The sequence below is a fragment of the Heliconius melpomene genome, chromosome 16 (assembly GCF_056956725.1).
Source record: "Heliconius melpomene rosina isolate 202511_hmr_F chromosome 16, ASM5695672v1, whole genome shotgun sequence".
Lineage (NCBI taxonomy): Eukaryota > Metazoa > Arthropoda > Insecta > Lepidoptera > Nymphalidae > Heliconius > Heliconius melpomene.
Window position 1 is genome coordinate 11,706,286 of NC_140404.1, and position 27,178 is coordinate 11,733,463.

The following is a 27,178-nucleotide window of genomic DNA, read 5'->3' on the forward strand; positions in this document are numbered from 1 at the left end:
GTGATAAAATTCTGGATATGTACTTGTTAATTATTGTTAAAAATGTATAAATTTTTATTAATTTATTTTTGTTACTTTTAGAGTTATGGACGTATGGACAAAGTAACGGAATGTTTGTTTTACATGTTAATTTTGTCATTAATGTTGTTTGAAAACTTTAATTTTTATAAGTATCGTATAATTCTTAATTTTATAAGTTAAATGGTAAAAAATATTTGATTTAATAAGTATATTATTTTATAGCTCTAACAAAATTATTGAATAATGTCTTACTGAAAGGATTTGAGTTAAACATAAATATAATAAAACAAACTCATATCTAAATACACATTTTATTCTTTAACATTAATTACATATTTTCAAAAACCTTTAGAAAAGGCCCATTCTTTTAATGGATTCACAAAATCACCTTTAACTTCAATAAATTTACCCATTTCGTGGACTCTAGTTTCTACGTAACGGTTTTTAATCTTTTCTAAATACGCTTTTAATTCATCATTCATTAACCAAATATCCCCTTCTATTTTCTTAATCTTTGAAATTTTCCTATTGCCTTTATGTGTTAAACACAAATATATAGGAATTTCATGATTTTTTGTTCTAGGTATAAAATAGGGTAAATTTCTCGCTTCTTCCTTCGGTGGTATCCATCCTGATGGGTAATTATCTTTTGGGATAACTTTTGGAATGGTCTCGAAAGGTAACAGTCTCTCCACATATGCCCATTCGGGTGGATTTTTTATTATTTCATAATCGTATTGTTCTTCAATTTTATGTACAAACGGTGATTGTGAAAAACTTGAGTATTTTCTTTGAACTTGCACCTGAAATAAAAAATAAAAAGGTTAAAATAAAAAAATAATATTTATAATGATTTTGTTGACCCTGTTAAATTATTACAAAAGTAAAACAGTCAAAAAAGTAATAAACAATTAAACTAATGACATATTTAACCAAAAAAATAAATATAATAAATGATTATTTCCACGTGAGGCACCTACGCCGCCGGGTGTACAACCATAGTACTGTCACATGTCGCGGTCGGAGGCGCATTACGCGGCGTTAAGAGCAGATCCAGCGCAATAATTACCGGTGTTAATCGCCTAACTCCCGCGGAACCCAAATCAGCACAATAGTTCAGGATATTCGACTGATTTCCATTAAAAAAACGTGTAAAAACGCGGTGTGAACGCAACACGGTCGCCATTTTGAATAGCGAATAGACTACAAGCAATAAGAACTATATTATTCGTTTCGAAGGAAACACTATGGCGGTCGCCTGCATACATTTGGGCTTTTAGAAAATCATTTTTTAAGTTTTAACGCGTGTTTTTATTGAACTTTTACGTATATAATGTCGTGTTGAGTGTTGGTTTAAGTGTTTATTTAAGTTTTTGGCTGTTTAAAGGGATATATAGTGAGTATTTAGTGTGTACATAGCATAGGTGCGCCACGGGTAGGGAAATGATTCGGTGCTTTCTGTTTCGACGCACACGCATCGCTCAGCTGTAGGTGGCGTTGCTCATATACACTACAGCAATGCACTTACCACTGTGCCCACAAAAACATTGACTTTTCATTGCTTTTCCGCTACAATTTTCTATGTAACGAACGCTGTAAACGTAAATATTATCACGTTAAGTGAATGTCTACGCGTCTAGTACGTTTAAAGTTTTATTTATTTACATTTACGACGCTAAAATAGGTGAAATATGAACGAGAACTTGTTGATCGCTTTTGTTTACCTCCACTTTGTGACTTAATTTGTGGCTGAAGTAATTGAGAATATGTGTTTTTTGTTAGTTATAATGTTTATTTTAACCAACTTGAGCATTAAAACAAATGTAATTGTTAAATTAATTGACAGATAACTATTTTAATGCAACATTATGCTTTTTAAGTATTTAATTTGATTTAGATGATATATTATAATTAATGTGTACCTTTTTCACTATTTCAGGAGCAGATGGCATATCAGAAATTGTAAATAATGACAAGATATCACTGAATATCAAGGATAACATAAGTAGAGTTCTACAACTCTACATGAATTGCAGATAAATTATTTATTTCTAAGTACTGTCATAATATTTAATATATTGACAAAACTCTGGAAAAACATTACCAAGGATTGATTAAATCTTTGAAACATCTTTGATCAATCCCTGATTGACTGAGTGAAGGGAGCTGACAAACAGCAACCTGATGTCGGAAGAAAAGATTAATCCTTCACCACACATTCCATCATGAAAACTAAGCAAGTTAAAGAGGAGCCAGACAAGAGCCCCGATGAAGAAACTATAGTGGAACCCAAGACTCGTGCCCGCAAGAAGGCCTCAGATCTCAACGAGGAGGAAAAGACAAAGCCTCAAGATGATCCTAAAACATCCAAAGAACTCAAGAAAAATCCACCTCGGCCTAAAGCAGTAGTCAAGAAAAGACCGCTAGGTATTAAAAAAACAAAAATATTAAGAACTAAAAAAGTTGCCAATGCAAAGAAAAAGGTTCTTAGAGCAACAGTTAAGAGGACTAGGAAAACTAATAAAGACATTGATATAGCACAGGATAAAGATACCATCCCACTTATACCTGTCGCAGAGATAAAGAAAGAGCCCATTGATGAGGTGACTCCTAACTCTAGGTCTTCGAGTCCTAAAACAGCAGGCAGGAGAGTGAGACTCAGTTCTGATATGGTCATGATGAAGTCAGTGTTAGGAGACTCTCCGAGTAGCTTAGTCTTAGGACCAAGAACAAGTCCATACTCAATGCGTTCTGAAAGGAGCAACAGTCCATCCCTCTTCGAAGGAAAGAACTTGAGAAGTGGGAAACCTAGGAAAGTTAAAAGCAATCTTTTAAATGAAGTTGTTATGAAGGAGCAAAAGAAAAGACGGAGGTTACTCTCAGATCCTAAGCCAGCTGATGCTCCTGAGGTTTCTGAAGAATGTAAGAAACTGAAAAGGGGTAGATCTCGCTCAAGGGATGGCAGTGAGATATCCAAATGCTCAGACATAACAGAATCAGACATAAGCCTCAGCGAAACACTCAATGACAGTGAGCTCAGCAAAAACTTAGAAAAAACTAAGACTGAACTAGATATAGAATTTGAAAATAATGTACAGATCTCTCCTATTGGAAAAGTGCCTTCTCTTAGTATTGATTCAAAGTTGACAGAAACAAAAACAGATACAGAGCCTAGTAATATATTAAAAGAAAAAGATAAGAAGAAATTGAGCTTAAAACGGAGTACATCTCTGGACTCCGACAACAATAACAGTAATAGGATTAAGTTAGAAAACATTAATGTATCAGAACTAGAAGAAAAATATTTGATGAAGACTGAAGCACTCTTTCAAGAACGTAGTAATATATTGAATAGTATGTCCAAAACATTTAACTCTAAAGAAGTATCTAAAAATATGAGGAAAGCCAGAAGAGGAAAGAAAGCAGCCACAACTTCAAGACCTATCACCATCAACCAATCAAAGAATGGTATAAATAGTAGTACTATAACACACGAGCTAGGAGAAGACAGAATAGAGACAGTTGACACATTGTCAAAGGAAATTAGTGATCTCATCAATGATTTAGATCAAAATATTGATCAAGATCAAGAAATATCAAATGAGACCAATAATACAAGTACTGAACAATTGCAAACTAAATCAGCGCGTCAATTCTACGGCCTGTCTAAACCACTGGGGGATAACAACAGTATCATTACACCTGAAACACCTGTTAAAGACAAAGACTCAATCACTGAAATAAATAATGAATGCACCCCTTCTAAACACGATGATAGCGAAAACATACGCCTTCATTATTCAGATGAAAAGTGTACTGAAAATAGACAAGAAATTACATACAAACCAACTAGCACAGTCGCCAGCATAGACAAACTAATGGACAGACTGAAAGAGTTTGAAGAATTCGATAAGAAAAGACAAAGGCAAGAATCTGAGTCCAAATCCAATGATAGCAAATCTGTAATGGTTTCTAACGATGTTGTGTTAATACCTAAATCTGGAGCAGACATTAAGCCTCTGAAAGCTCTACAACCTGTCAGATCACCAGAAAAGCTTATTGAAAAAGAAAATGTACTAAGTTGCTTTGAAAATAACTCTGCTATTTCAATAGTAAAGAGAGATCAAGTACGAAGATCGATAGACGTAGATCTTCCTAACTCAGTAACATTAATTAAGAGGAACAGTGTTAGTGCAAGAAAGGAGTCAACTAGTTCGACTCATTCAAGAGAATCCGACGCTATAAGTATATTTGAGAAATCATTGGGCAAAGATGTGACTTTGACTGAGATAAGAAAATCTGTGGATAAGGCTGCGCCGGCACAGCAAATAGATTTACACCAGTATGCAACATTACATCCAAACAACTCGAGTCAGGCGTTAGTAAGCGTATTAGACTCGAATCAAATATCGATAACGCCACGTAACATCGAATCGAAACTGAGTAACGAAGTACAAATTACTAAAAGAAAATCAAGTAGTTCGTTGTCAAGGAAGTCTTCCGAGTCGGGTGTGGAGATGGAAGAGAAAATGGCGACGATAGAGAAGATAATGTCGCCGCCATCACAAATAAAGTCACCTGTTTCAATAATTCCCACGCCTGTAGCTGTTAAATCTCCTGAAGCTACGCAACCAATAGAAGCGGAGGCACTCGCCCCGCCATTAGAAACTGTGAGACCTATTCCCGAAAACATATCTTTGACCTCTGAAGTCCCAAAACTAGATAGCGTTGTCGCTGATTCTGCGAAAACTGAAAAAGTTGAAACCAATATTCCAGTTGAACCTGGTGATATACCAGTAGTGGAAGAGAAGGAAACGACAAAACCAATAGTCGAAGTGACACCAGAAGAAAAAGAACCAGAGAATCCTGAACCAGAAATTAAAACAGAGGAGAAGAAAGAGGAACCAATGGAAATCAAGAGTCCAAGTCAACCTGAAGAACCCAAACCAAAGGTTTCCAAGGTTAAATCGGCGAGGAATTCCACTGAAAACCTGCCAGGTCCGAGCAATGTATTATTAGAGACACCTGAAAGTCAGAAACGCAAAGAAAATGTTCTCCGGACATTAGGACTTTTAACGCATAAAGCAGCAAATGAAGCTAAAATAGAGAAATTAAAAGAAAAAGAACGTATTTACGGTAACCATTACAATACAATGGGTAAAGGTAAAGCTGGAAAATCTGATTATACTGGAACTTTGAAAACCGTAATCAAACTGAATCGAGGAGTTGGAGACAGAGACAAGAAGAAATACAGGAGCTCCTTGAAGATGACCTTCCAGAAGAGTAAGGGCAGATCTGGTAGACCTCAGCTGGAAGTTGGTGATACTGGAGGGGAGGATGAGTTCTACACAATTGGAGGACGGGAGGTCAGTTTTTTTTATTTTTCATTAATAAAATCAGCCCCACGCTGTATCCCGCACAAAGCAAGGTAGTCAGAGGGCTAGTGTTAAGACACTCCATTCCCATGTGGAAATCCAAATCACAACGTTCGGGTCTACAGCCAGAGCCAGAGTTGCTTTTATGGCGTAGGCCTACGCCACAAAAGCTTAATTTAAAATATAATTACAATTATTGAAAATTGTAATATTACTCTAAATTACACTATTTTATATACTTCCTTAAAAAGTTACTTTATAATAATACACAAGCTTATATAAAGCTCGAAAGTTTAGTATAAGCAATGTTTAAGTGTAATTTATTTTTTTTATTTAGGTAATACTAATAATGCTTATTTTTATTTTTCGCATTACACCTACTATTTATTATTTACTTTTTTTTTTAATTCTCCTTGTATCCCGCACTAAACACAGGTACGCAGAGGAAACTTAGTATTAAGACGCTTTCGTTTTCCACTTTCCGCCGAATTCTGGAGGCATTGACACTAGAGCGAAGAAATGAAAATATAAACGTAAATAAATATTTCACTTCCTCGAGTGGGGATCCAACCCACAACCGTCGGATTACAGTCACACCCTTGACCGCTGCTCCGCGACGACCTCGTGAAAAGATTAAATATGCCATTTCCTCGAACGGGAATCGAACCCACAACTCGTCGCGTTTACAATCACTCGTTTGTTTCCTGCATCACATCTGGCATCAAATAAATTAATTAATATCTTAAACTTTATATCGAACACACAAGGTTCTATTCCCACTTGGGGAAAATGAAATATTTTATATTTTCATTTGCTCTGGTAACGAAGCAAAGCGCGGTGTTGAATTGCGCCATTTAACACTGCCACCCACTGCACTACAATGCCCAAGAATTCGGCGGAAAGTGGAACACGGAAGATACTAGTAGATTATGATATATATGTTGCTCAGTCTATTTGTACAGCTAGGACATCTTTTGTAAAATAGTAAGTTGAAATCTTACTAAGGGGAAAAAATAAATTTATACGCTTTTAGAAAACGTATAAAAAATAAACGTAGCAGGACTTGAACCCGCCTCTTGGAAACGGTCCAAGCGTTACGACCATTAAGCCATACGTTCTCATCTAGCTACGTGGAAATTCTTATCCGCTTGTTACCTATAGTAATAATTTTCCTAGGTGTGGAATAACACTTTAAATACGCTAATTTTCTTTTTAACAGAGTGTTAGATTCCACCACAGCGAGCTTCTTAAATTAGGCCAATATTAGGCATTTTTTAATTGAATAAGTAAGGCTCAAATGTATATACATGTGTTATACATGTATGTAAAAAAATCCTTTCCCTGATCCAATTAGGCGAATAGCTGCGTTAAGTTTCAACTCTCAATGGTTCGTTGTAGAAAATGTATATTTTTTTTATAATAATTTAAGATTTAGTTTTGTTTTTAACTAATTTGTTTCATTTTGTTTCCAGGGCGCCGCACAGCCAACATCTGATGGTGGGCACAGAAAGTCACATTACAGTAATCGTCTTAACAACCATGGTGTGTGGATGTTGCTCACCCCATGTACTCAACTATCGACAAAACTTAACTAAAATGCACACACATACTTTAAATATTTTGTTTTTACTTGGTGTGTGCGCATGTAACTGATGAACCTATTTTGATATAGTTCTCTTTGTTTGATAGGTGAATTAATCGAGTGTTCTTTCTTCATGATTAGCCGATCACAACATGTTCAGCTGTGAAATTGTGAAACTTAAGTTTCGTCGATTGTTCAAATATCAAATTCTGTTTATTTTATAATAATGTACCAATATGGTCTCTTGTTTGTCTTTTTTTAGCTGAAATAGAAACAAAAGCTTGAAATCTTCCCTTTCTTATTAATTTTTCGTTTATTTAACAGAATTTGATGTTATTCAATTTATTAACAAAATATCCTTAACAACTAACATATTTATATAATACAAGGTTAGGGGAAATTGGAAAAAGGGGTTAAGTGCGAGTTGGCTTAATTAGGAAAGGTTGTGGATTATAAAATAAATATTCTAATTCTTTTTTATTACAAATTCGCGTCTCAGCGTCGACTGTTGTGGGTTCAGTACAGGATTTAGCGATATGATCTTTTTCTCATTTACCACTCGTAAGAAGACAAAGCACGGCGATTAACGCCACTCAGCGCGCAACGTATCGTAAAAATGGACGGTGGGATGATTTCTGCCTAATTCTAATTTCACGCTTTATCCCCCATGCAGCATCCTGCTGTAGACGTGAAAGCGTGAAGTTGAAAAATATATTTTTTGTCATAATCAGATTTTTTATGTCAATGTTTTCAATTTTATATGTTTCGTCATGGACATGGCTCTACATAATCATTTCATCGTTACTTTTAAAAGTGAAAATCATTATTAAATATTAAAATTAGAAATAATATAGGTAAAATATTATAAAAATTATAGGTGGAGTAATAATTAAAGAAGTAACGTTTTTTAATAAAGCTACTCACTAATGTACCAGTGGTGGAACAGTTTATTTGGAATTTTCTTTCCTTGAATATGAAACTATAAAGGAAATTGAAACTAGAAATTAAAATATATTTATAATAATACTAGCGGACGCGCACAGCTTCGCTTGCTTATTTTGGCCCTTAGAGGTGAATTAAAATACACCACGAAACACGTGTTTATTTTAATTCACCCCTAAGGGTAATCTAGTATTTTTAAGAGTCTAAATTACAAATTTTATAAAAATCAGTTGCGATTTAAAGATTTTTCCATACAAACTCTCAACCCATTATTTGCACACTTTTTCAACTATGAATTCTAAAAAACAGTGAAGCACGTGTTCAATTAAATATTTTTATGTGTCTTAAATTGAATTTCTAATTAAAAAAAATCTATACAAACTTTTCACCCCTATTTCATCCATTTAGGGTTAAAAAAATTAAAATCCCTTAGTGGATGTCCAGATTACGAAAATAAACTCGTGTCCAAATTTCACGTTTCTACGCACAGCGATACGGCTGTGGGTGCGTCTTACCTCAGTGAGTGAGAACTTGTCCTTTTATATTTTATATCTATATGATACATGGGTAGCGGAGTGTTTTAACACCAGGTTCTCCGTGCCCGTGCTCCCAGCTGTATGCTGAAAACAGCAAAGCTGCGAGTTGGAACAGTTTTAAACCGCGTTAAAACCCAAGTGTTGTTTAAAGTGAGTTCGGTTACATTATCTCTGTTTTGCGCAGAATGATCTTATATATTGCGGGGAATATTTAGAGGATAAACATGTATGGAATTAATGTCTATTGAATGTAATGCAGGATAGCTGCCAACTAATATAATAGATTGTACCATTGATTTTGAAAAGAGCAACTGTTGAGTTTCTTGCTGGCTCTTCTCAGCAGAACTGCCTTCCGAACCGGTGGTAGCTTTTTGTTCATATGTTCATTCAAAAGTGCTTATAATACTTGCCTATTTGAATAAAGAATATTTTGAATTGAATTGAATACTTAAAAAACAATTAATTACTTATTATAAAACTACAAAATTAACCCACCATTGTTTGCTTACTGTAATGAGAAATAAAGCTCTTTAAAAAATAACCATCTTCTATACTTAATATCTTAAAGCTATAGTAATTTAACACTAGGTTCCTAGTCGTATCACTTTCATCCATTCATATCTTCTACCTATCTCTAGCTATTCAATTCAACAGCTACCAATTCGTTCCTAGATGGGGAAGTGCCTCCGGAACCTGAACCCAAGGAGACCCTTAATCTGGTCATCCCGGAGAAGGCATCTTCCTTCAGTATTCACCCTGGCAGGCTTTGTATGGACCAGTGTTTCTACTGCGGAGGGAAGTTCGGCCTGTTTGACACACCCTGCCATATCGCTCAGATGAAAAGTGGTGAAAGACAGAAGAAAGTGTTGGATAGTGAGTATTTTTTTATATTTCTTGTCAGTATTTGTCTAAATTGCTTAGGAGAGCCTCGAACTGGTCGTTCTGGTGAAGGCCTCTTCCTTCCGCATTCATTTACTCTCGAAGGTTGTGTAAAGACTGCGAGGGGAAGTTCAGCCTGTTTGACAGCCATATTCGTTGATGGAAAGTAGTGAACGGCAGAAGTAGATTTTGCATAATGATTGGTTTTGTTTTTGTGGTGTTTTATTTAGATATTTTATTAAAAAAATAGCTGGCTATAAGCTGGATAAAGCGTGGAGCTGTTAAAAAATGATGATCTACTACAGTCGCTGTTTAGTTCAGGTCTACAGGATATTGAGACCAGTCGTGGCGCAGAGGTATAACTGTGTGACTGAGTATACGCGACTGGTTGTGGGTTCGATCCCCACTAGAGGAAATGAGATATTTATTTAAATTTATATTTTCATTTCTTCGCCCTGCTGTTGAGACAAAGCGCGGCGTTGAGTTCCTCAACACACTATGCATCCAGAGTTCAGCGGGAAATGGGGAACGGAGTGTCTTAACACTAGGTTCCCTCTGCCTAACAGTAGAATTTTGTATGCGAGATACAGCGTGAAGCTGATTAAGATATTACTAAACATATTTTTCTATTCTACTTCAAAACAGACGAAGAGAAGCTGACGATAGACAGTTGCCTGTGCGACGCGTGCTACCGCCACGTAGACCGCCGCGCCAACTGCCCCTCCTACCGCAAGCGGCCCGTGGCCAAGCCCCCGGACATGCCACAGCCCACGTCGCCGCCGGCTAATGTGTAAGTGATACAAACCCATAAAAACACGTAACCTCAAAAATACACGTGCCATTACTCTGCCCCCTCGCACAAACACATGTGCGCATTTGTACGCAAACACAAAAATGCGCGTGCGCACAATTTTGCATGTTTTTTCATTACATTAACTATTTATTGAATTAAAAAATCGCAATCATATTCAATTTAGCCATGATCCAATTTGCATCTCAATTATTAAAAATTTATTGATATATATATTGTCAATTTGAATACAATCATTTTTTTCTATTCGAACTAGTATTTCCTGAGATTAGCTCGTTACACCAAACAAACTCTTCACGATTATGATATTAAGTATAGTTATGCCATTTTATAATGTTTTGTTTTGTATTTTTTTTAAGAATGTGTTATTTTTCTTTTTGTTTTGCTTTACAATAATGTTATTATTATATTTTTTATTTATTTTAGGCATTTTTGTCTTTTAGTCTTTAAACCTAGAAAGTGCTTTATTTCTCCTAAACTTTGCGACTTAGTTATATTAAAGTTAAAATAGTATTTTTTTATAAACAACTTTCATTACGAAAAATTTAAGAAACTAAAAATAAATATACATAATACTCATCAAATCTCTTTTTTCACCAGTTGTCCAGAGAAACCCCTTTCCCCTCCCATAGAGGAAGAGAGCGAAGATGAACCCACTACCACCACCACTCGTCTCGCTAACTGCCACACAGCAGGGTGCACGACGCCGGCGGACCACGCGATCAGGAGAAAATGGCTGATTAAGATGAGATCTGGTGTTAATAAGTTGGTAAGATTTGGCTTTTGTTATTGTTATTATTATATTTTATTTGGTTTGCCTTTACGTTGGTATCTGGGTCATTGTCAATTTTTTCGCAGTTAACCGTTACTTAAAATGATAAAATTAGAAAAATAATTGAACAGTTCGTATGTATGGCGGTTAAAACAAGTGAATTTTGACCTATCCAATAAAAACTTTAGGTATTTATGGATAGACCGAAAAGAAAAGAATGAAAAAAGATTTCAAAACTTTTATAGTGGTGGTGGTGTTTATATAAGAATTATATTAATAAGAATTAATTTTAGAATACTTCGTATTATTTTAATTTCATTAAAATTATATGAAGTATTCTTCATTTTTTTAGCATATCCCGCACCTAGGCAGGGGCACCTTAGTGTTTAGAGACCCCGGTTCTCCACGCGCCACTCACATTTCGAGACACTGCGAGTTCAGTGGTGGAACTCCACGTTGCGCTTTGTCTTGTTACCAGTGCGATAATATGAATTTCTTTTTACGTCAACTTCATATCCTAAATCATTGCTTTTTTTATAGCTAAAACTGAAATCCGACTATCCCGGTCTCCATACAATACCACTGTGTGCGGAACACTACCGTATCTTAACGCCGTTGATGGCGTGCGTCTTGTGCAGAAGAAGATTGACGAAACATCATAATTTACATTTTATACATCACGTGAGTTTATCAAAGTTATGTTTATTATTTTTAAGTGCCCAAGAAAACTTGGTTGAAATACTTGTTTACAATTTTTTCTCTATGTTTAAATTGTTGTGTTTTCAATGGCGAATCTTAACGCCGCGTTGTTTTATCAGAGCAGAAAAATAAAAGTTTAAATATAATTGTAGATTGTGGATTTGAATTCGCAACCATCCCAGTGGTTACAGTATAGACTCGATTGATATATTATGTCGCTATACTCGACCCAACTGATAGACCATAAATTAAAAATCAAAATAACAATTTCATTGTTTCATTACTCTACAAATACTACTAAATTATATAATAATAATATAGTAGTTTTTTAGTAGCAAAATACATGACGGGTGATTTGGTGTTTTTACACTATGCAATGCGTTAAAAAATGAGCAATTAAATCATGTCAGGAAGTGGCTTGAGTAGGTTTACTCTCTTAACTCACAGTAGCAGTACTCACATAAGAATGCCATATCAGGCAAGAATAACTGTGTATAACAGTTATTCTATATAATTTCCAGGATTACGCGGATTTCAACCCGCTATTCAAGCAAGCGGGTATTCCAGTTGAATTCAACGAGAGACCAGTACTCTGCAAAGTGTGCAGATATTATTGCACTCTGCTGCAGCGACCCGGTCACAATGATAATCACGCTGAGGCTTACACGAGAAAGTGGGTTACTTTTTGTTTTTCAAATGTATTTTTATTTAGGTTAACTTTTATATACCGTTCACCCGGAATTGAACCCCAACTATTGTTACACATATTACTGTCACATTTTGTCACTGTTGAGTGTCGGCAGATGATTTTTAATGCATTGACATTTTAATTTGTATTTTCGTCTTTAATTCATCGTATATATTTAAAAACTTAATTGTGTATTTCAAAAAATTTCCAAATAATAATTTTGTTATTGCTTTTGGGTTCGATGCACACTCGGAGGAATGAATTATTTTGATTTCTTCATTCTGATACCAAGACAGAGAGCAGCGTTGAGCTTTCGCTACTCAACACGAGGAACACAGTGTCTTAACAAGTTCCCTTGGCCTAACCTGCTTAAGTTTTAAATATAATATTCTCTTTTATTCCAGATTACTACAAATATACAAAGTGGAAATACCTCTAGAACATCAAGGCACAGACGATGCTAAAGTTCTAGAAGATTGCAACACAAGCGCAAACAAACAAAAGAAAAAAGCACGAAACAAATCTAAACAAAGAAAATCTATAGAACCTGAGAATAATAGTGAAACATCGTCAAGAACTACAGAAAGCTCCCCAGAAAAGGAGAAAACTAAAGAAGAGAGTGCAGAAGACAAACAGAATTTAGAAGAAGATATTGAAAGCTTGATATCATCTAATAAAATATTAGTACCAAACGCTAAAACTACAGAAAATAATACCCAAAGTGATACAGAAGATCTAATGTGTGATATAGAAACTCCATTAATACTAGATAAACAGACTGAATTGAGATATTTGCTCCAGAAACAAAATAATCCAGCGCAATTTCAAAGTAAAACGAATTTGACGCAAAAACAAAAGAATATCTTAAAAGTTCATAACATTGGTATACAAAAACCAGGTAACCAACACCGAGTTAATGAGAAAAATATTAAAAGATTACATAAAATAGGTCAAATATTATCCCACAAAGATAATAAATCTAAGATTGATGAATATGAATTTGAAACAGAAAAGCCAAAAGAAATAACTATTCTTAAAAATATACCGTTAAATGACGAATGCACAATAGAGACGATACCAAATAGAAAATCTGCAGATATTAATACATTAAAAAACAAATGGCAGCTGTCAGAAAGTTTTACACAAGTAAAGAAAAATATAAGCGAATTATCAAAGAAAATGACAGTAGATAAAGATACTAAGAAAATTGACTCGAAGTATTCGAACCCGGTAAAGCGATTAGAGACTAATCCATCAATATCAGTTAGAGAATTGTTTCCGGGTGAAGAAGAAATGAATTTACAGTGTAATGTGGAGTTTAACAACGTAAAAGGAGTTACGCCTGAGGGCTGGGAGAAATGTAACAGTGTAATACAATATGATAACGAGACTAGAAAACTTTGGGCTGAACTGCAAAGGCCATACGGCAACCAATCCAGTTTTTTAAGACATTTAATAATTTTGGAAAAATATTTTAGAAGCGGTGATCTAATTTTGGCACACAATGCTTCACCTCATGCGGTTAACTACAGTACTTCAGTACAAAATAGACTAAGAGCCTACGATAATATAGCAGAAACGAGACGAGAATCCATCAGTTTAATAGAATTTCGCAAAAAACCCTCTATAAATGGCAAAAGTTTGCTCAAATCTAATCAAAATGAGGATAAAGAACCTAAAAAGTTTATGCCGCCACCAGTTTTTGCTAAAACTAAGTCTAAGTCTGAGAAAAAGGCTAAAGCATTGCCGCCTGAACTTATAGCAATAAATACACCCAACGCCCAAGGCAGGAAGGCCATACAAAATGTCCTGCATAATATACAACAATTAGTCAAAGGTGTTTCGGCGTCTGATCCCACAGAAATTGCTGTGGCGCCATTACCCAAAAATGATGGAAAAGAGAAAAAAGAAATGCCCGGTCTGAAATTTGAAGGGAAAAAAGATAAAAAAGATAGATTGGATACCCCCAAAAAGGTTAAAACTAGTAGCAAAGGGTGGAGACCTAATCTAATGCCTATAACTCCCGTAAGTATAATTTTTCTCTTTTTATGTTATTTAATATTTGCGACCCGCTCGCGGGTTCGCTTTCCTTTTGCTTGAAGTAAACAATTATTTATTTACTAATTTCAATTACTTTGATATTCTAATAACTAAACTTTGATTCCTCTTTAGTTTTCAATAAATTTCAATAGTCAATTTAATAAAACCTTTATTTTTTAGCTATTTTGTTGAAAAAAAAAGTATATTGATCTTTTTATTTATGAACCAATTTAAATTAATCTGATATAAAAAATTAGTAATTGTTTCCGATGCTAGTGTTTATTTAATAAAAATTGATCAATTTATTTAGTTAGTTAACTTTTTATTTATATTTATTATTACATTTCGTTTTGAAAATTATTTTTTATTAAATATCGAAATTCGGAGTTTTATACATTTATTGCTATTTTTTTTTTACTTTTGTATATTGGCTATATTTAAAGATTATTACAAAATATAATAATTTATTTTTCTATTATATTTCAGGAAAACCTAGCAAAAGTGGCTAGGGAGCCTCTAAAGTTAGCAGTAGACGGACACTCACTGCCCAGCCTCGTTCAGGTGCTTTCAGGGGGCACTCGGTACCACATAACCTTTGAAGATTATAACAAAATGTGCCTAATAAGACGCGAAAGACAGCAAAAACTACAAGAAAATAAAGAAAGCAAAAATCTTAATATAACCTTCCCTGATGAAACAACAGTTATAACTGAAATCCAACCATCCACTATGTTGGGCAATGGTGGTACTGTATTACAAAATATAACAACTGATGATAAGAAGGAAATGCCCGATTTAAATATAGGATCTAATGCGGCAACCATTTTGAAGAATGTGGGCCTTAAGAACATAACTATAGCTCCTATTCCATCGAAATCAGCAACAGTGACTTCTCAAACTTCATTAAATACTATAGCCGCACCCTTATTAGTATCTACTCCCATTAAAATACCTCACCTGGGACCTGCTGTGTCAATTACAACTGAGACAGTATTAAACTCTCCACTGGTTACAAATTCAATGATCTTACCCAAGATACCTAAATCATTGACAGTTATACCTCAGACAGTGTCCAACGTAGTGACTAATGTAGTGTCCATTTCTAATTCACCTACAATTAGTGACCAGAGACCATAGCGACAAGCCTTGTATGTAATAATGACACTTGTCGAACAGTGTTGCCATTCGAAAATAAATATTACTGTAAAATAATAGTTACAGCTAATTTTTACTCTAATAAATAAAGGCACGGATTAAAATGCCCTAATTAATAGAAGAAACCTGATTTGAGAAGATTATTTAATTACTACTGATGATTTATTGAAAAAAAATGTTAAGTGTTTAAGTGTTGCCAACTTAAAAGTGAAAGTGTTTTCCAAAGTGACTTGAAGTGTTTTTGTATAAGTGATATGCCGCATGGCAAAGCAATACCTAAGTGAGAGCACATGAAGCCTTATGTAAATATTAGTGTAGGTTCGATTCTGAGCTGTGAATATTGGTGGAAGTCTTTATGCAAATGATACGATCCATTTTGCTTTTTTATTTATTTATGCTTGTATTGTTTATTATTATTAGCTTTCATTTTCTTCTTAATCTCAAATAGACACTGCCTTTGGAATTCCCATACAAAATTCTCTAGTCAGGTTAGAACATGCATTTATAATTTATTTATCATACATACATACAAAAAAAGTCATTCAATTCGTATCATTTGCATGAAAAGGAGACACAAGATGATTTTTTCAACTATTTATCATAAAAAATTGTTGATTGTAAGTATATTATAGGTGTAACTATACCCCTCAAATATCACGAGCATATTTTTCATTTAATGTAATATTAATTATTTAACTTAATAGGTTTCATAGAAACTAATACACAGATAAACAAACTAGCGACTAATAATACCAAAAAATGTATGGACAATATTTAACTGAGACATCATTATAGACCAATTGTTGTGCAATTCAAAGAAATTATTTTTCCATATAATACTTAATGGCGGCCCTTAATAAAATAAAATAAAGTGCCTGCGAAAATTTCTTATTAAATTCTGTAAATAAATCTCCAAAAAAAATAAACACTGCTTTCGTTATCGATAAGCGATGTTCCTGAATCGATTTTGTATGACATCGATATAATTTCGATTATCGATTTTGTTAGCCGAGCTTTGTATTTGGCACGCTCATGTTTGAATAGTAAGTTAATCATATATGTTATATATTGTTGAAAATAAATTGTATTTTATCATTTTTTGGTGATATATCTAATGGGTCATACATAAATTACATTATTTGAAGATGAGGTTGTGTGACAAAGGTGGGCGAAATGGTAAATGACGTGACATGACGCGCTATATTCCGCATACAGCAGTGTAGGCAGAGAGAACATAATGTTAAGATACTCCATTCCCTACGCAACATATAATTTTTAAGACATTATGTGTTGAGTGATCAAACACAACACTTGATTTCTTACCAGAGCGAAATATTAATATTAATTCCCTCGTTTGCCACTGCGACACCGTATCATTTTACACACATAATTTCAGTACTGCAGTTCTAATTTAATAATTTCTAGGTATAAAATTATAAAATATGTGAAAATTTCACGTAATTTATGAATGTCCCCTTTAGATACGGTCCAATGTTAATATTAACAGTACGGCCTATGCGTCGTGACCTCCTAGGATTGGCTAACTTCGGCGAGGCCACGACTCGTTGACCGTATTGTACGTGCACGTGTACAGCTTACAAGTGTGTTAAGGCGTAGCTTCTAAAGGTTCTCAAACTTGGACCCCACTACTATATAAGTGGTTTTTTTTTTACCTAAATATCCCCAAAAGTTTGACTGTCTGTGATTATTTCAGATCTTTTCTGTCTCCAACAATATAATTGAAGATAAATTTAAATTTAATCAATTTTGTTCTTTTATTAAGAGCACAATACGAGGACTGGGAATGTATATAAAAAAAACATTAAAAAATTATAATTATTCAAAGAAACTACTATTTTTGTATTGAACATGTAAATATTCAAAATACGCTTGGAACAAAACGAATGTTTGAATTTATCAACAAACTGATGATAATTCTTGTATATATATTATAATAATATAACTATGTAATTAGTACTTTGTAATTGATAAAGGAATGTCTGGGGTTGATATTAGTTAAGATAGATTTTATATATGCATATTATGTATGTATGGCAAATGTATTCAACATACAGACGTAATGTATGATTAATTAGGTTTATTATGTTTTTAGTGAAAAAAAAAACAGATTTTTTTCCAATAATATGTATGTAAATTACACTGTTTTACATTGTAGTAGTAGCTTCTGGATAGCCATTTTATTGTTTTAAAAAAAACATTTTTCTCATTATGTGTATTTATATTAAACTAGCGACCCGAACGCGGCCGCTTGAAGTTATAGCGAAATTATGCAAAACATTAAATAAATTTTAGCTTGTTCTGATATATAAGCTATATTACTGTAAAATTCCATCTTAATTCGTTCAGCAATTTCTGTGTGAAAGTGGAACAAACATCCATCCTCGCAAACTTTCACATTTATAATATTAGGTATAAAAATGGCAATATTTGTAATAAATTGAAATATTTCGCCTTAATATGTGTTATTTGTTAATAATTTAAATTTTGGAAGTGAATATGTTGATCAAAAGCGAGGCAGAGTTAGTTTCTTCCAAAGATATCGTGTTAGTTTACAAAATATTGTTTTATTACAATAATTATTATTAGTTCCGTCGCGTCTCGTCGTGACTTTGTCTAATAAACATATCCTTATGTCCTGAATTTTTGTTTTTTTTTATTTATTTATGGGTTTCCTATTTTTTTTGCTATCTTAATGATTCTTAATTAATGTTATTGACTACTATTTTATCATGTCTTCTAAGGCAATTAAATAAAAATAATGAAATAAAAAAATACTTGACAAGAATAATGTTCTTTATATTATGAATAGTATTTTTGAAGTTATTCTTTTTACATTTTTTTATTTTAAGCTTTACAACCACAGATAAGTAAAATATTTGTTCAATATATATTTTTTTTTTATTTCAAAAAACTTAAACTAAAAAAATAATTTGTACATAAGTGTGGAATCAATTAGTAAGTAATATATTATTATAAAAATATTAAGATTAATAAGTTGTTAAAGATTAATTATATTATTACTTATTCTTAGAACGATTACAATATTCTATTTTTCTAAGACATGTGAGTATACATACAGGATAGTGAACAATAGTGATGTAAATAAAGTCTTATGAAAATTTATTGTAGCTTTAATTTATCAAATATTATTTTCACTCTCAGGTTAATATAATAATAATAATGAAACATTTATTGCCATTTATTATCTTTCAGCTATATTAGAAATATTCTAATAAAATAAGTAATCGATTTGAACCTTTCCGATTCGACCGAACCGATCGATTTGAGGCATTGCGTGTGGATCTCACCGCCGCGCTTTGCCTTGTGACCAGAACGAAGAAATGAACTCATAAATTTAAATAAATATTTCATTTCCCCGAGTGGCAATCGAACCCACAACCAGTCGCGCCACGACTGCAAAATGTATTTAAATACAAATAGCTTATGTTTTTATTATTGTATAGATTAAATCAGAATATTCACTATTAGTGATAAAAATAAAAAAATACGACACTACAATATCACTAAATCACTATCATATAGTACTATTTAAAAAAATGTGTTTTATGCACATAAAGACATGGGCGTAGCAATAAGGTTGCCGGGTGGCGCGTGCTCACCCCAGAATAGTCTTGTCCCCAAAAACTAATAATAAAAAAAATACTTTGAAAAATTCAAAAGACACTAACATAACTGCTTGAAACTGGAAAACTGGATCTACAGGCGCATCCCGTAGATAAAGATTAATTATATTCTTAGGAATGTTAAAATAAGTCGGTATTATTTGTATTTTATCCAATTGTTAGCAAGTTTATTAAGACTGATCTCTTATTTTGTTCTGTTTCGAAGCTCCTTTAGTTCTTTTCCATTTCATTCTTCTATTCTGGAACCAAACTTTCACCTAAAAATAAAAAAAAAATATTTATGTTATTTTGAAGAATATTAAGAGACGTAGGTACCTTGTTTTGTTTTCTGTTCTTGTCCTTCGTTCCTCACACGGCTGAATAATTTAATTTTTATTTTTTGATGACCAGAACAAGAAAATAAATATTGTCTATTAAGACAAAAGGTTACGAGTCAATTTGGACGGTGAGCGTAAAACAGTGACTTTTGTTTAGTACCTTTAAGTATTTTCTGCTAGCCTGCTTGCTATTAGTAGAATACAGTGTGAAGCTAAAAAACATTTTTTTTTCTATTTTAAATAAAAACTAATCAAATAAAATAAATCAGCTTCACGATGTATCCCGCATACATCAACGTAGGCATAGGAAACTAGTGTTAATACACTTCGTTCCCCACTTTCCGCCGAATGTTTCGAGGCATCGTGGCGGAACTCGACGCCGGGCTTTTTTCCTAATAATGTAAGTAAAATACCACACCAGTACCACACCTGTCTTTCACTGAGATGTAGAGCGACAGCTATCTCGTATCTCCTCAAGCGTGTGAGATAGTTGGCTCTCTCAAACTCCGCCTCCAAACTCTTTATCTGGACTTTGGAGAAGGCGGTCCTCTCTTTGCGGCTCGCTGACGGTGACCGCGCGTCTGAAATGATGCATAGTAAATTAGTTCTTTTGTTTGACCTACTATGTTATTGGTTATATTTTATGCATATTTTTTAAAATTAAATATTTTTTGGGGACTACTTAATTAATTTAATAAATAATTATTATTCCCTAAAAAATTGCTGTCGAGGCCATCTTGACGCAGGGACACAATCGTGTCACAAAGAACTCGACAGGTTTGATTCCTATTCGAGAAAAAATGTTTTATTTTTTCTTTCTGGTGTTGGAGTAAAGCGTAGCGTTGGGTTCCACCACTCAACACGCAATGCCTTTAGAATTCGGCGAAAAATTGGAAACGGAGTGTCTTAACACTAAGTAAAAAAAAAATCATATAATATAAATGTCATTGTATTTTGGTACTTCGTAATGATTACTTTGAGCTGACTTTTGTCGGTGCCGTCATGATGCAACGATTCAGCGATATAACTGTATACGCAACGGTACCGGTACTGAACACACAATGTCTCGAAAATTGGGCGGAGAATTGGAAGAGGAGTTCCTTAACTCTATGTTCTCTCTCCTCCCCTGCTAACTAGGACTTATATCATAGCACAATCCAAGTGCTCGAGGAAATACCAACGGGAATGGAAAAAACGGGACCTGATATATTATTTCGTAAATGAACTTGTGGTTGACGACATAATAGTAATAAAATCAACAGATTATAGTAGCAGTAGCAAGGTGAATCCACACCACGTGAGGCGCCGGCGCCTGCTTGTTTACCGCGCGGCGGCGCAGGTGGGTTTTATTGGCAGGATGTTTAGGTGTTAGTAGGTATGTTTGTAAAGGCTGTGAGTTGTAAAAACTATTAAGTATTTGTTTTCTTTTCACTCTTTATTCCGTACAGCAAGATAGACGACGAGCCTTAACAATTATATAACAGTTTTTTTTTATTAATTTACCTACATAGCTTTTGTTTAGTTTAACGCTGTATCCCGCACATAGCAGGGTAGGCAGATGGAACATAGTGTTAAGATACTTCTATCGTTCTTATTAAGACACTCCGCTCCCCGTTTTCAACCGCAACCGAAAGGCATTGCGTGTTGAGTAACGGACCTCAACGTTGTCTCGACACCATATTAATAATAATCAAAATAATACTTTATTGTACTTTAGTACAATAAAGTATTATTTTTTATTTTTTTTTTAAATAAAGAAAAAAAAAAGGAATGGCAATATTATTTCTTCTTTATTTTTTTTAAATAAAGAAAAAATAATATTGCCATTCCTTCCATATATAACAAAACAAACAAAAGTGTAATGGTGGCCTTATCACTAGAAGCGATTTCTTATAGTCAACCATTTGAAAGGATTTATTTCATAGAAGACAGCAGAAATTTGAACCAAAATAAGTTAAGAATAATTTATCACTCCAATCACGAAGCAATAACGACAAAGAATCACTTTAAAAGTTTTTAATACGTAATTCAGTTTAAACTATTATTGTCACTGCACAAAATGAGAAAATAAATGTGGAGAGCAACTGCTTTTAATAGAGAAACAGCCAACTTGTAAAAAGTAATACATATATATTTTTTTTCATTTAATTATTTAACCGAATGAATAACATTTTCGATATATTGCATATTGCATTAAATAATTCATTCCCCCGAGTGGTACACGAACCCACAATCGTCGCGTTCACAGTCATACGCTGTGCCTTAGCAGCACAACGGTCTCAATGATCAAATACCTAATAAAATAACAAATAAGAATTTCCAAAAAATAAAAAATGTAACTAACCTTCTTCACTAAAACTCGTAGACGCTCTCGTTTCCATATCTTCTTCCTTCACAAACACCTGCTCATTCCACTCCCATTCTCCAAGCCCAGGGTACTCCAGACCCTGGACTGGACCCTGGAACACCTCGGGACGATTGCAAAACATTTGGAAGTAATCGGTGAAATCTTGCTGGTTGAAGACCTCTTGGTAAACGTTGTCAGCATTTTGATAATCTTGTTTTTCTATATCATTTTGTATTAAGAAGTTTGTACGTATGAATTCCATGGTAATATTTTCGTTTTTTATGTTAATTTCCGAAATGTGGAAAAACACTTTTGTTTATATCAAAAATATGAAGCTTTTTTATATTAATTTCACTTACAGCTTATCTTGCAACACTTTCAAGACTTTTTCCTTAACTATTATCTAACAGAATTTAGCAATAAAGATTTCTCTTTTATTAAATCTTAAATGAATAATAACTGACTCTGTCCCTTTAAGCACGTCATCCTGAAACCGCTTTCAGGAGCGCAATGCGCGACGATGCGTGACGATGCGAACGATGGTGGAGCATGCTTACCCAGATAATGCCTATTCACTCTTTCCTTGAAGACGGCCAAGTTGTATTTATCGGGGAACAGTTGAGCAGGCAGGGAGTTCCACTCCTTTCCCCACTGTCCGCCGATTTGTGTGATGGAACTCATCGCTTGGCTTTTGCCTTGGTACTAGATCGAAGAAATGAAAATATTAATAAATAATAATTAATTTCCCCGAGTGGGACCAAACCTACAACTGCCGAGTTAGTCAAACCCTTGTGTCCATGAGCCACGACCGCCTCTTAAATTTATTTAAATTTATAAACGGTTTTATTTTAATTTTAATTAAATAATTAAGATTTAGGTGTGAAGTGACATTTACATGTGCTCATCGATAGGGGTTGGCGAATCCCGTGGGACTCTCAGACCCTGGGCCCTTAAGTTCCCATGACGCGGCTATTTTAATAGCTTGTGAGTGTTAAATGAAATATTGATTTTAGACACCTAATATAGCACGTTAGTAAATAAGTAAAACAAAAATTTGTTTTTAACTGATTTCAATAAAAGGAAGTTTCAGTTATACATACGTGTGTAGTATTTGTAGGAATTGCATAATATTTATATATATTAATCTACTGGGCCTTCCAAGTACGTGGACTAAATTATCTTTAATTTATTTAAATCAGATATATTCCAAGTTAACGATTTGGCCAATTTTATTCAAAAGAGGTTCACGGTTTTCGTAGGAGACACGATTAATATAAAACAGGAAACATAAATGGATCGTGTGTGATATGTCTGCTTTGCGAGTTATAGGTTATAGGAAGGATGCATCCTTTGGCAATGTAAACGTTAATTAGTAATGTCTTCCTTTATACCATACCTAAGTACCTACATACATAGCTTTACGCTTCATCCCTACCGGAGTAGTCAGAGAGAACGTACTCCTTTATAACGTCTTATATTATAGGTACATATAGACTATATGAAGATGCCATTTTTCCACTTTCACGCTGTATCCCGCATATAGAAGGGTAGGCAGAGGGAAGCTAGTGTTAAGACACTTCGTTCTCCACTTTCCGCAGAAATGAAAATATTAATATATAATAATTCATTTCCTCGAATGGGTATCGAACCCACAACCGTTGCGATTACAGTCACACGTTTGTGCCACTGCGCCACGAGGGCCTGTAGATAACTTGGCGTTAATTTTTCTCCTTGCGAATCTACAATGTTCTGTCTTGTATAAGACAAATATAGTTATTATATATAAGTGAAATCCTTCACGCAATGTATCTAAAATCAAGTGGACAGTTTAAAATGGAGTGAACGCTTACTTGTCTACAAATAACTCCTTTTTGCTACATTCACGCTGCATCCCGCTCATAGCAGGGTAGGAAGAGATCCTGGAAAGCTAAGTCCCTTAGTGGCGGGACACAGCGATGCGCTTTGCCTCGTTACTAGAGGGAGGAAATGAAAATATTAAATATTTAGTTTCTCTCTGCGTACAGCGTAAAAAAAATATTTCAATTCTTCGGAAATTGAACCCCCAACCTGTCGCGTTGACAGTCACACACTTGTGACCCTTGTGCCCTGGCAAAAGAAACGTCCGCGTTAAGTACAGCTATGACCACGCAATGTGTCGAATTCTTTCGGAAAATGGAGAGAGAAGCTTTTAACATCAGAAGATTATCTTTACCTATCTTGCTCTCCAGGAAAATGGGTGAGTGATAAAAAAACTGACAGTGCTTCATCATCACGCAAGAATCAAGATAAAATAATAAGCAAACGTAAAAAATGAGCATAAATATTATTCGTCGTCGCGCGCCTGCAGCTGCCCAAACACCGACCCCCTCTTTGTTTTGGAAGAAAAAGAAATTTATAATAATTACCGTGATAATAACAATATGCTGAAATGGATTTGAGTTATTTAATTATTTTTGCCCTTTGTGGAAGTAGGTACTGCGCGTATATTCTGGTTAGGTGTACCTATAAATATTTTTCTTGTTTCGTTTCTCCTGCACTCGGCGTTAGTAGATAACATTTGGAAACCAACGTGTCACTTTAACTAATATACTTAACTAAAAAACAAAAATTTATATTTAAAAATATATAAGGTACTTTAACAAAACAAGGTACTTTACGTTGTGTTTAAAATTTATTCTTTTATTCATTTATTATTCTATTAAAATCAGCCATAACTCCTTTTCCTAACTTCACGCTGTATCCCGCACACAGCAGGGTAGGCAGAGGGAACCTAGTGTTAAGACACTCCGTTCCCCAATTTCCGCCGAATTGAAGGCATTGCGTGTTGAGTGCCTAAGCTCAATGCCGCGGTTTGCCTCGACACCAGATCGAAAAAAAGGTAATTATTATTTCGTCCTTCATCATTTCCTCGACTGGGGATCGAACTCACAACCAATCGCTTTGAAATTCACACTTTGTGCCCCTGCGCCACGACTTTGAGGTCAGTCTATATTTAAGAAAACCAAAGATCTGAAGGATAATTAGGTAGGCCTACCTACTAACATTGCAAAATACAGTCAACAATAAAAAGATCCTCATTCAAATACATATTTACTCTAATAATTATAATAATAACAAAGACAACAAAAAAATGGAGCTTCAAAAATAACAATAGTAACCGTATATAATGAAGTGACCGGCCGTAAATATGACGGCGGTGACGTTTTGTAACGCGCCTGCTCTTCTCATCAGATACCAAATATTTAGGGTTCCCTTTCTGTGTATCTATGTTTATATAAAATATATGTGACTAATGAAGACAAGGCAGCTTCGTGCTAATGATTGATCTTAATTTCTTAAAAATGTTACAAAAGGGATAGAATTGCTATCATTGAGGAAAACAATGATATACTAAACAATGTTAAAGGTAGTTCGTAGTATTTTTTTTTAAATTATTCTTTATACAAATAGACTATTATACCTAAGTACAGGGTGAGTCATATTGAACTTTCCGATTTCAATAAGGTGTGTATTAAAAACAAAGCGACATGCAGTAAAAATTATTTTATTGTTTGAAAGCACATAACATGCAGTTTTAATTTAGTTGGTTTTAAAAATGATATCCTGTAAATGTCTACCTCCATTGACCACACACTGCTGAAGCCTTTCCCGGAAGTTGTCCATTACTCGTCGAGTCATATTCAGCGGAATAGCATTGATTTCTTCCGTGATTGCAGCCTTCAGTTCATCGATGGTTCGGGGACGATGCGTGTACACCTTTTCCTTCAGGTAACCCCAGAGAAAGAAATCGCAGGGGGTTAAATCAGGTGATCTCGGCGGCCACCCAACGTCACCTCGCAAAGAAATGAGATGACCGGGAAACATTTGTCGCAGGATTTCCATTGAACGCCTGGATGTATGGGCTGTAGCACCATCTTGTTGGAACCAGATGTTATCGTTGTCATGATTCTGCGTTAATTCCTCCAATTTCGGTTTCAGAAAAGTTTCAAGCATGTCGCAATACCGAGCAGAGGTAACTGTGACGACTTGACCATCTTCTTCAAAAAAATAGGGACCCCACACACCAAACTCTGCAATAGCGCACCACACTGTCACTCGAGGGCTGTGAAGTGGTCGTTCGTGTAGGTTTCGTGGGTTATTCTCAGCCCAGTATCGAAAATTCTGTTTGTTGACAGTTCCGGCGAGGTGAAAATGTGCCTCATCACTGAAGATCAAAACAGCAGTGCGGGGGATCTGCTGAATGTCGCGGCATAAATTTGTTCGTGTGTCTAAGTCTCTAACTGTTAATTCTTGCACTACCTGAATCTTGTATGGGTGAAATTTAAGGTCTCTATGCAGTATTCTGCGGACACTACTGAAAGATAATCCTAGTGAAGCGGCATGTTTCCGAACAGAACGCCGAGGGGATTGTTGAATTGAAGCCCGCACTCTATCCACGTTTTCCGCTGACGTTGACGTCCTAATTCGGCCTTGTGGTCTTGTTTTTAATGCTGATGATGTTGCTCTAAAATTTGATACCCAATTTCTGATTGTTGGTCCAGTGGGAATGGGATCACGTCGACCAATAGCAAAATGTAAACGGAACGCACGCTGTGTTGTGATCACGGAGCCGCCATTTTTAATAAACTCTTCAACTACGAACGCACGATGTTGTCCCGACCAAGCCATTGCTCACACTAAAACTGCATGTCATGGCGCGTCTAATGACACCATCCCCACCCTTCTACTCCTTCCCTTCTTCGTGCAACGTCCTTCCAAAACCGGAAAGTTCAATATGACTCACCCTGTACTTTTGAATCGTCGAATGAACATATAAGCAAAAAGCTACCACCGGTTCGGTAGGGAGTTCTGCTGAGGAGAGCCGGCAAAAAATTGGGCCGTGTTTGGGGAACGGAGTGTGTTAACACTGGGTTCCCTCTGCCTACCCTATTATGCGGGAAGGTTATGATTGTTCATTTCCTTTTGTTTATTGAACTACGCGCGGTGTTAGGATCCACCTCCTGTATAAAGAGACAGATATAAAAGGCCACTAGATAAGTTTAGTTTTTTCAACATATTTTGTCTTCACGATGTATCCAGCACAGGGTGGGCAGATTAAGACAATCCGCTCCCGCTAAGACACTTGAGTTCATCACTTCGGCGGACCAATTTTTGAAAACATTGCATATAGAGTGGCTGAACTCTACGCCGCGCTTTACTCCGTTACCAAAGCAAATTCAAATAAAAATATGTTTACCTATCTCTTGTTAATATAATTATCGTAGTGCAAGACTTGTCCAGTGAACTTTGATATGAATAATATGTGAACTGTACAACTTACCAGTATTGATGATTAGTAAAACTTCAGAA

At 34.7% G+C, this 27,178-nt stretch overlaps 3 protein-coding genes across 4 annotated transcripts; 1 reads left to right on the forward strand and 2 right to left on the reverse strand.

Annotated features, from left to right (window-relative positions):
- Window positions 1–316: 316 nt before the first annotated feature.
- mRpL49 (mitochondrial ribosomal protein L49) lies at window positions 317–1,247 on the reverse strand. The gene is made up of 2 exons (XM_085199683.1): window positions 1,091–1,247; window positions 317–824 (listed from the first exon to the last, which is right to left on the reverse strand). Exons 1-2 carry the CDS (start codon window positions 1,205–1,207, stop codon window positions 360–362), a joined length of 582 nt encoding a protein of 193 aa, XP_085055809.1. The 5' UTR covers window positions 1,208–1,247; the 3' UTR covers window positions 317–359.
- Window positions 1,248–1,265: 18 nt separating this feature from the next.
- east (enhanced adult sensory threshold) lies at window positions 1,266–18,644 on the forward strand. 2 transcript variants are annotated; one of them, XM_085199681.1, is made up of 10 exons: window positions 1,266–1,417; window positions 1,961–5,387; window positions 6,869–6,938; window positions 9,129–9,329; window positions 9,981–10,125; window positions 10,747–10,915; window positions 11,459–11,599; window positions 12,139–12,290; window positions 12,710–14,330; window positions 14,832–18,644. In XM_085199681.1, exons 2-10 carry the CDS (start codon window positions 2,247–2,249, stop codon window positions 15,480–15,482), a joined length of 6,291 nt encoding a protein of 2,096 aa, XP_085055807.1. In that variant the 5' UTR covers window positions 1,266–1,417; window positions 1,961–2,246; the 3' UTR covers window positions 15,483–18,644. The 2 variants fall into 2 exon arrangements, with proteins under 2 accessions (XP_085055807.1, XP_085055808.1); XM_085199682.1 differs by having other exon boundaries at window positions 1,267–1,417; window positions 6,869–6,893.
- On the reverse strand, window positions 18,037–22,340 carry LOC146531089 (uncharacterized). Its single transcript, XM_085199684.1, has 3 exons — window positions 21,827–22,340; window positions 19,912–20,063; window positions 18,037–19,422 (listed from the first exon to the last, which is right to left on the reverse strand). Exons 1-3 carry the CDS (start codon window positions 22,089–22,091, stop codon window positions 19,336–19,338), a joined length of 504 nt encoding a protein of 167 aa, XP_085055810.1. The 5' UTR covers window positions 22,092–22,340; the 3' UTR covers window positions 18,037–19,335.
- Between the last annotated feature and the right edge of the window lie 4,838 nt (window positions 22,341–27,178).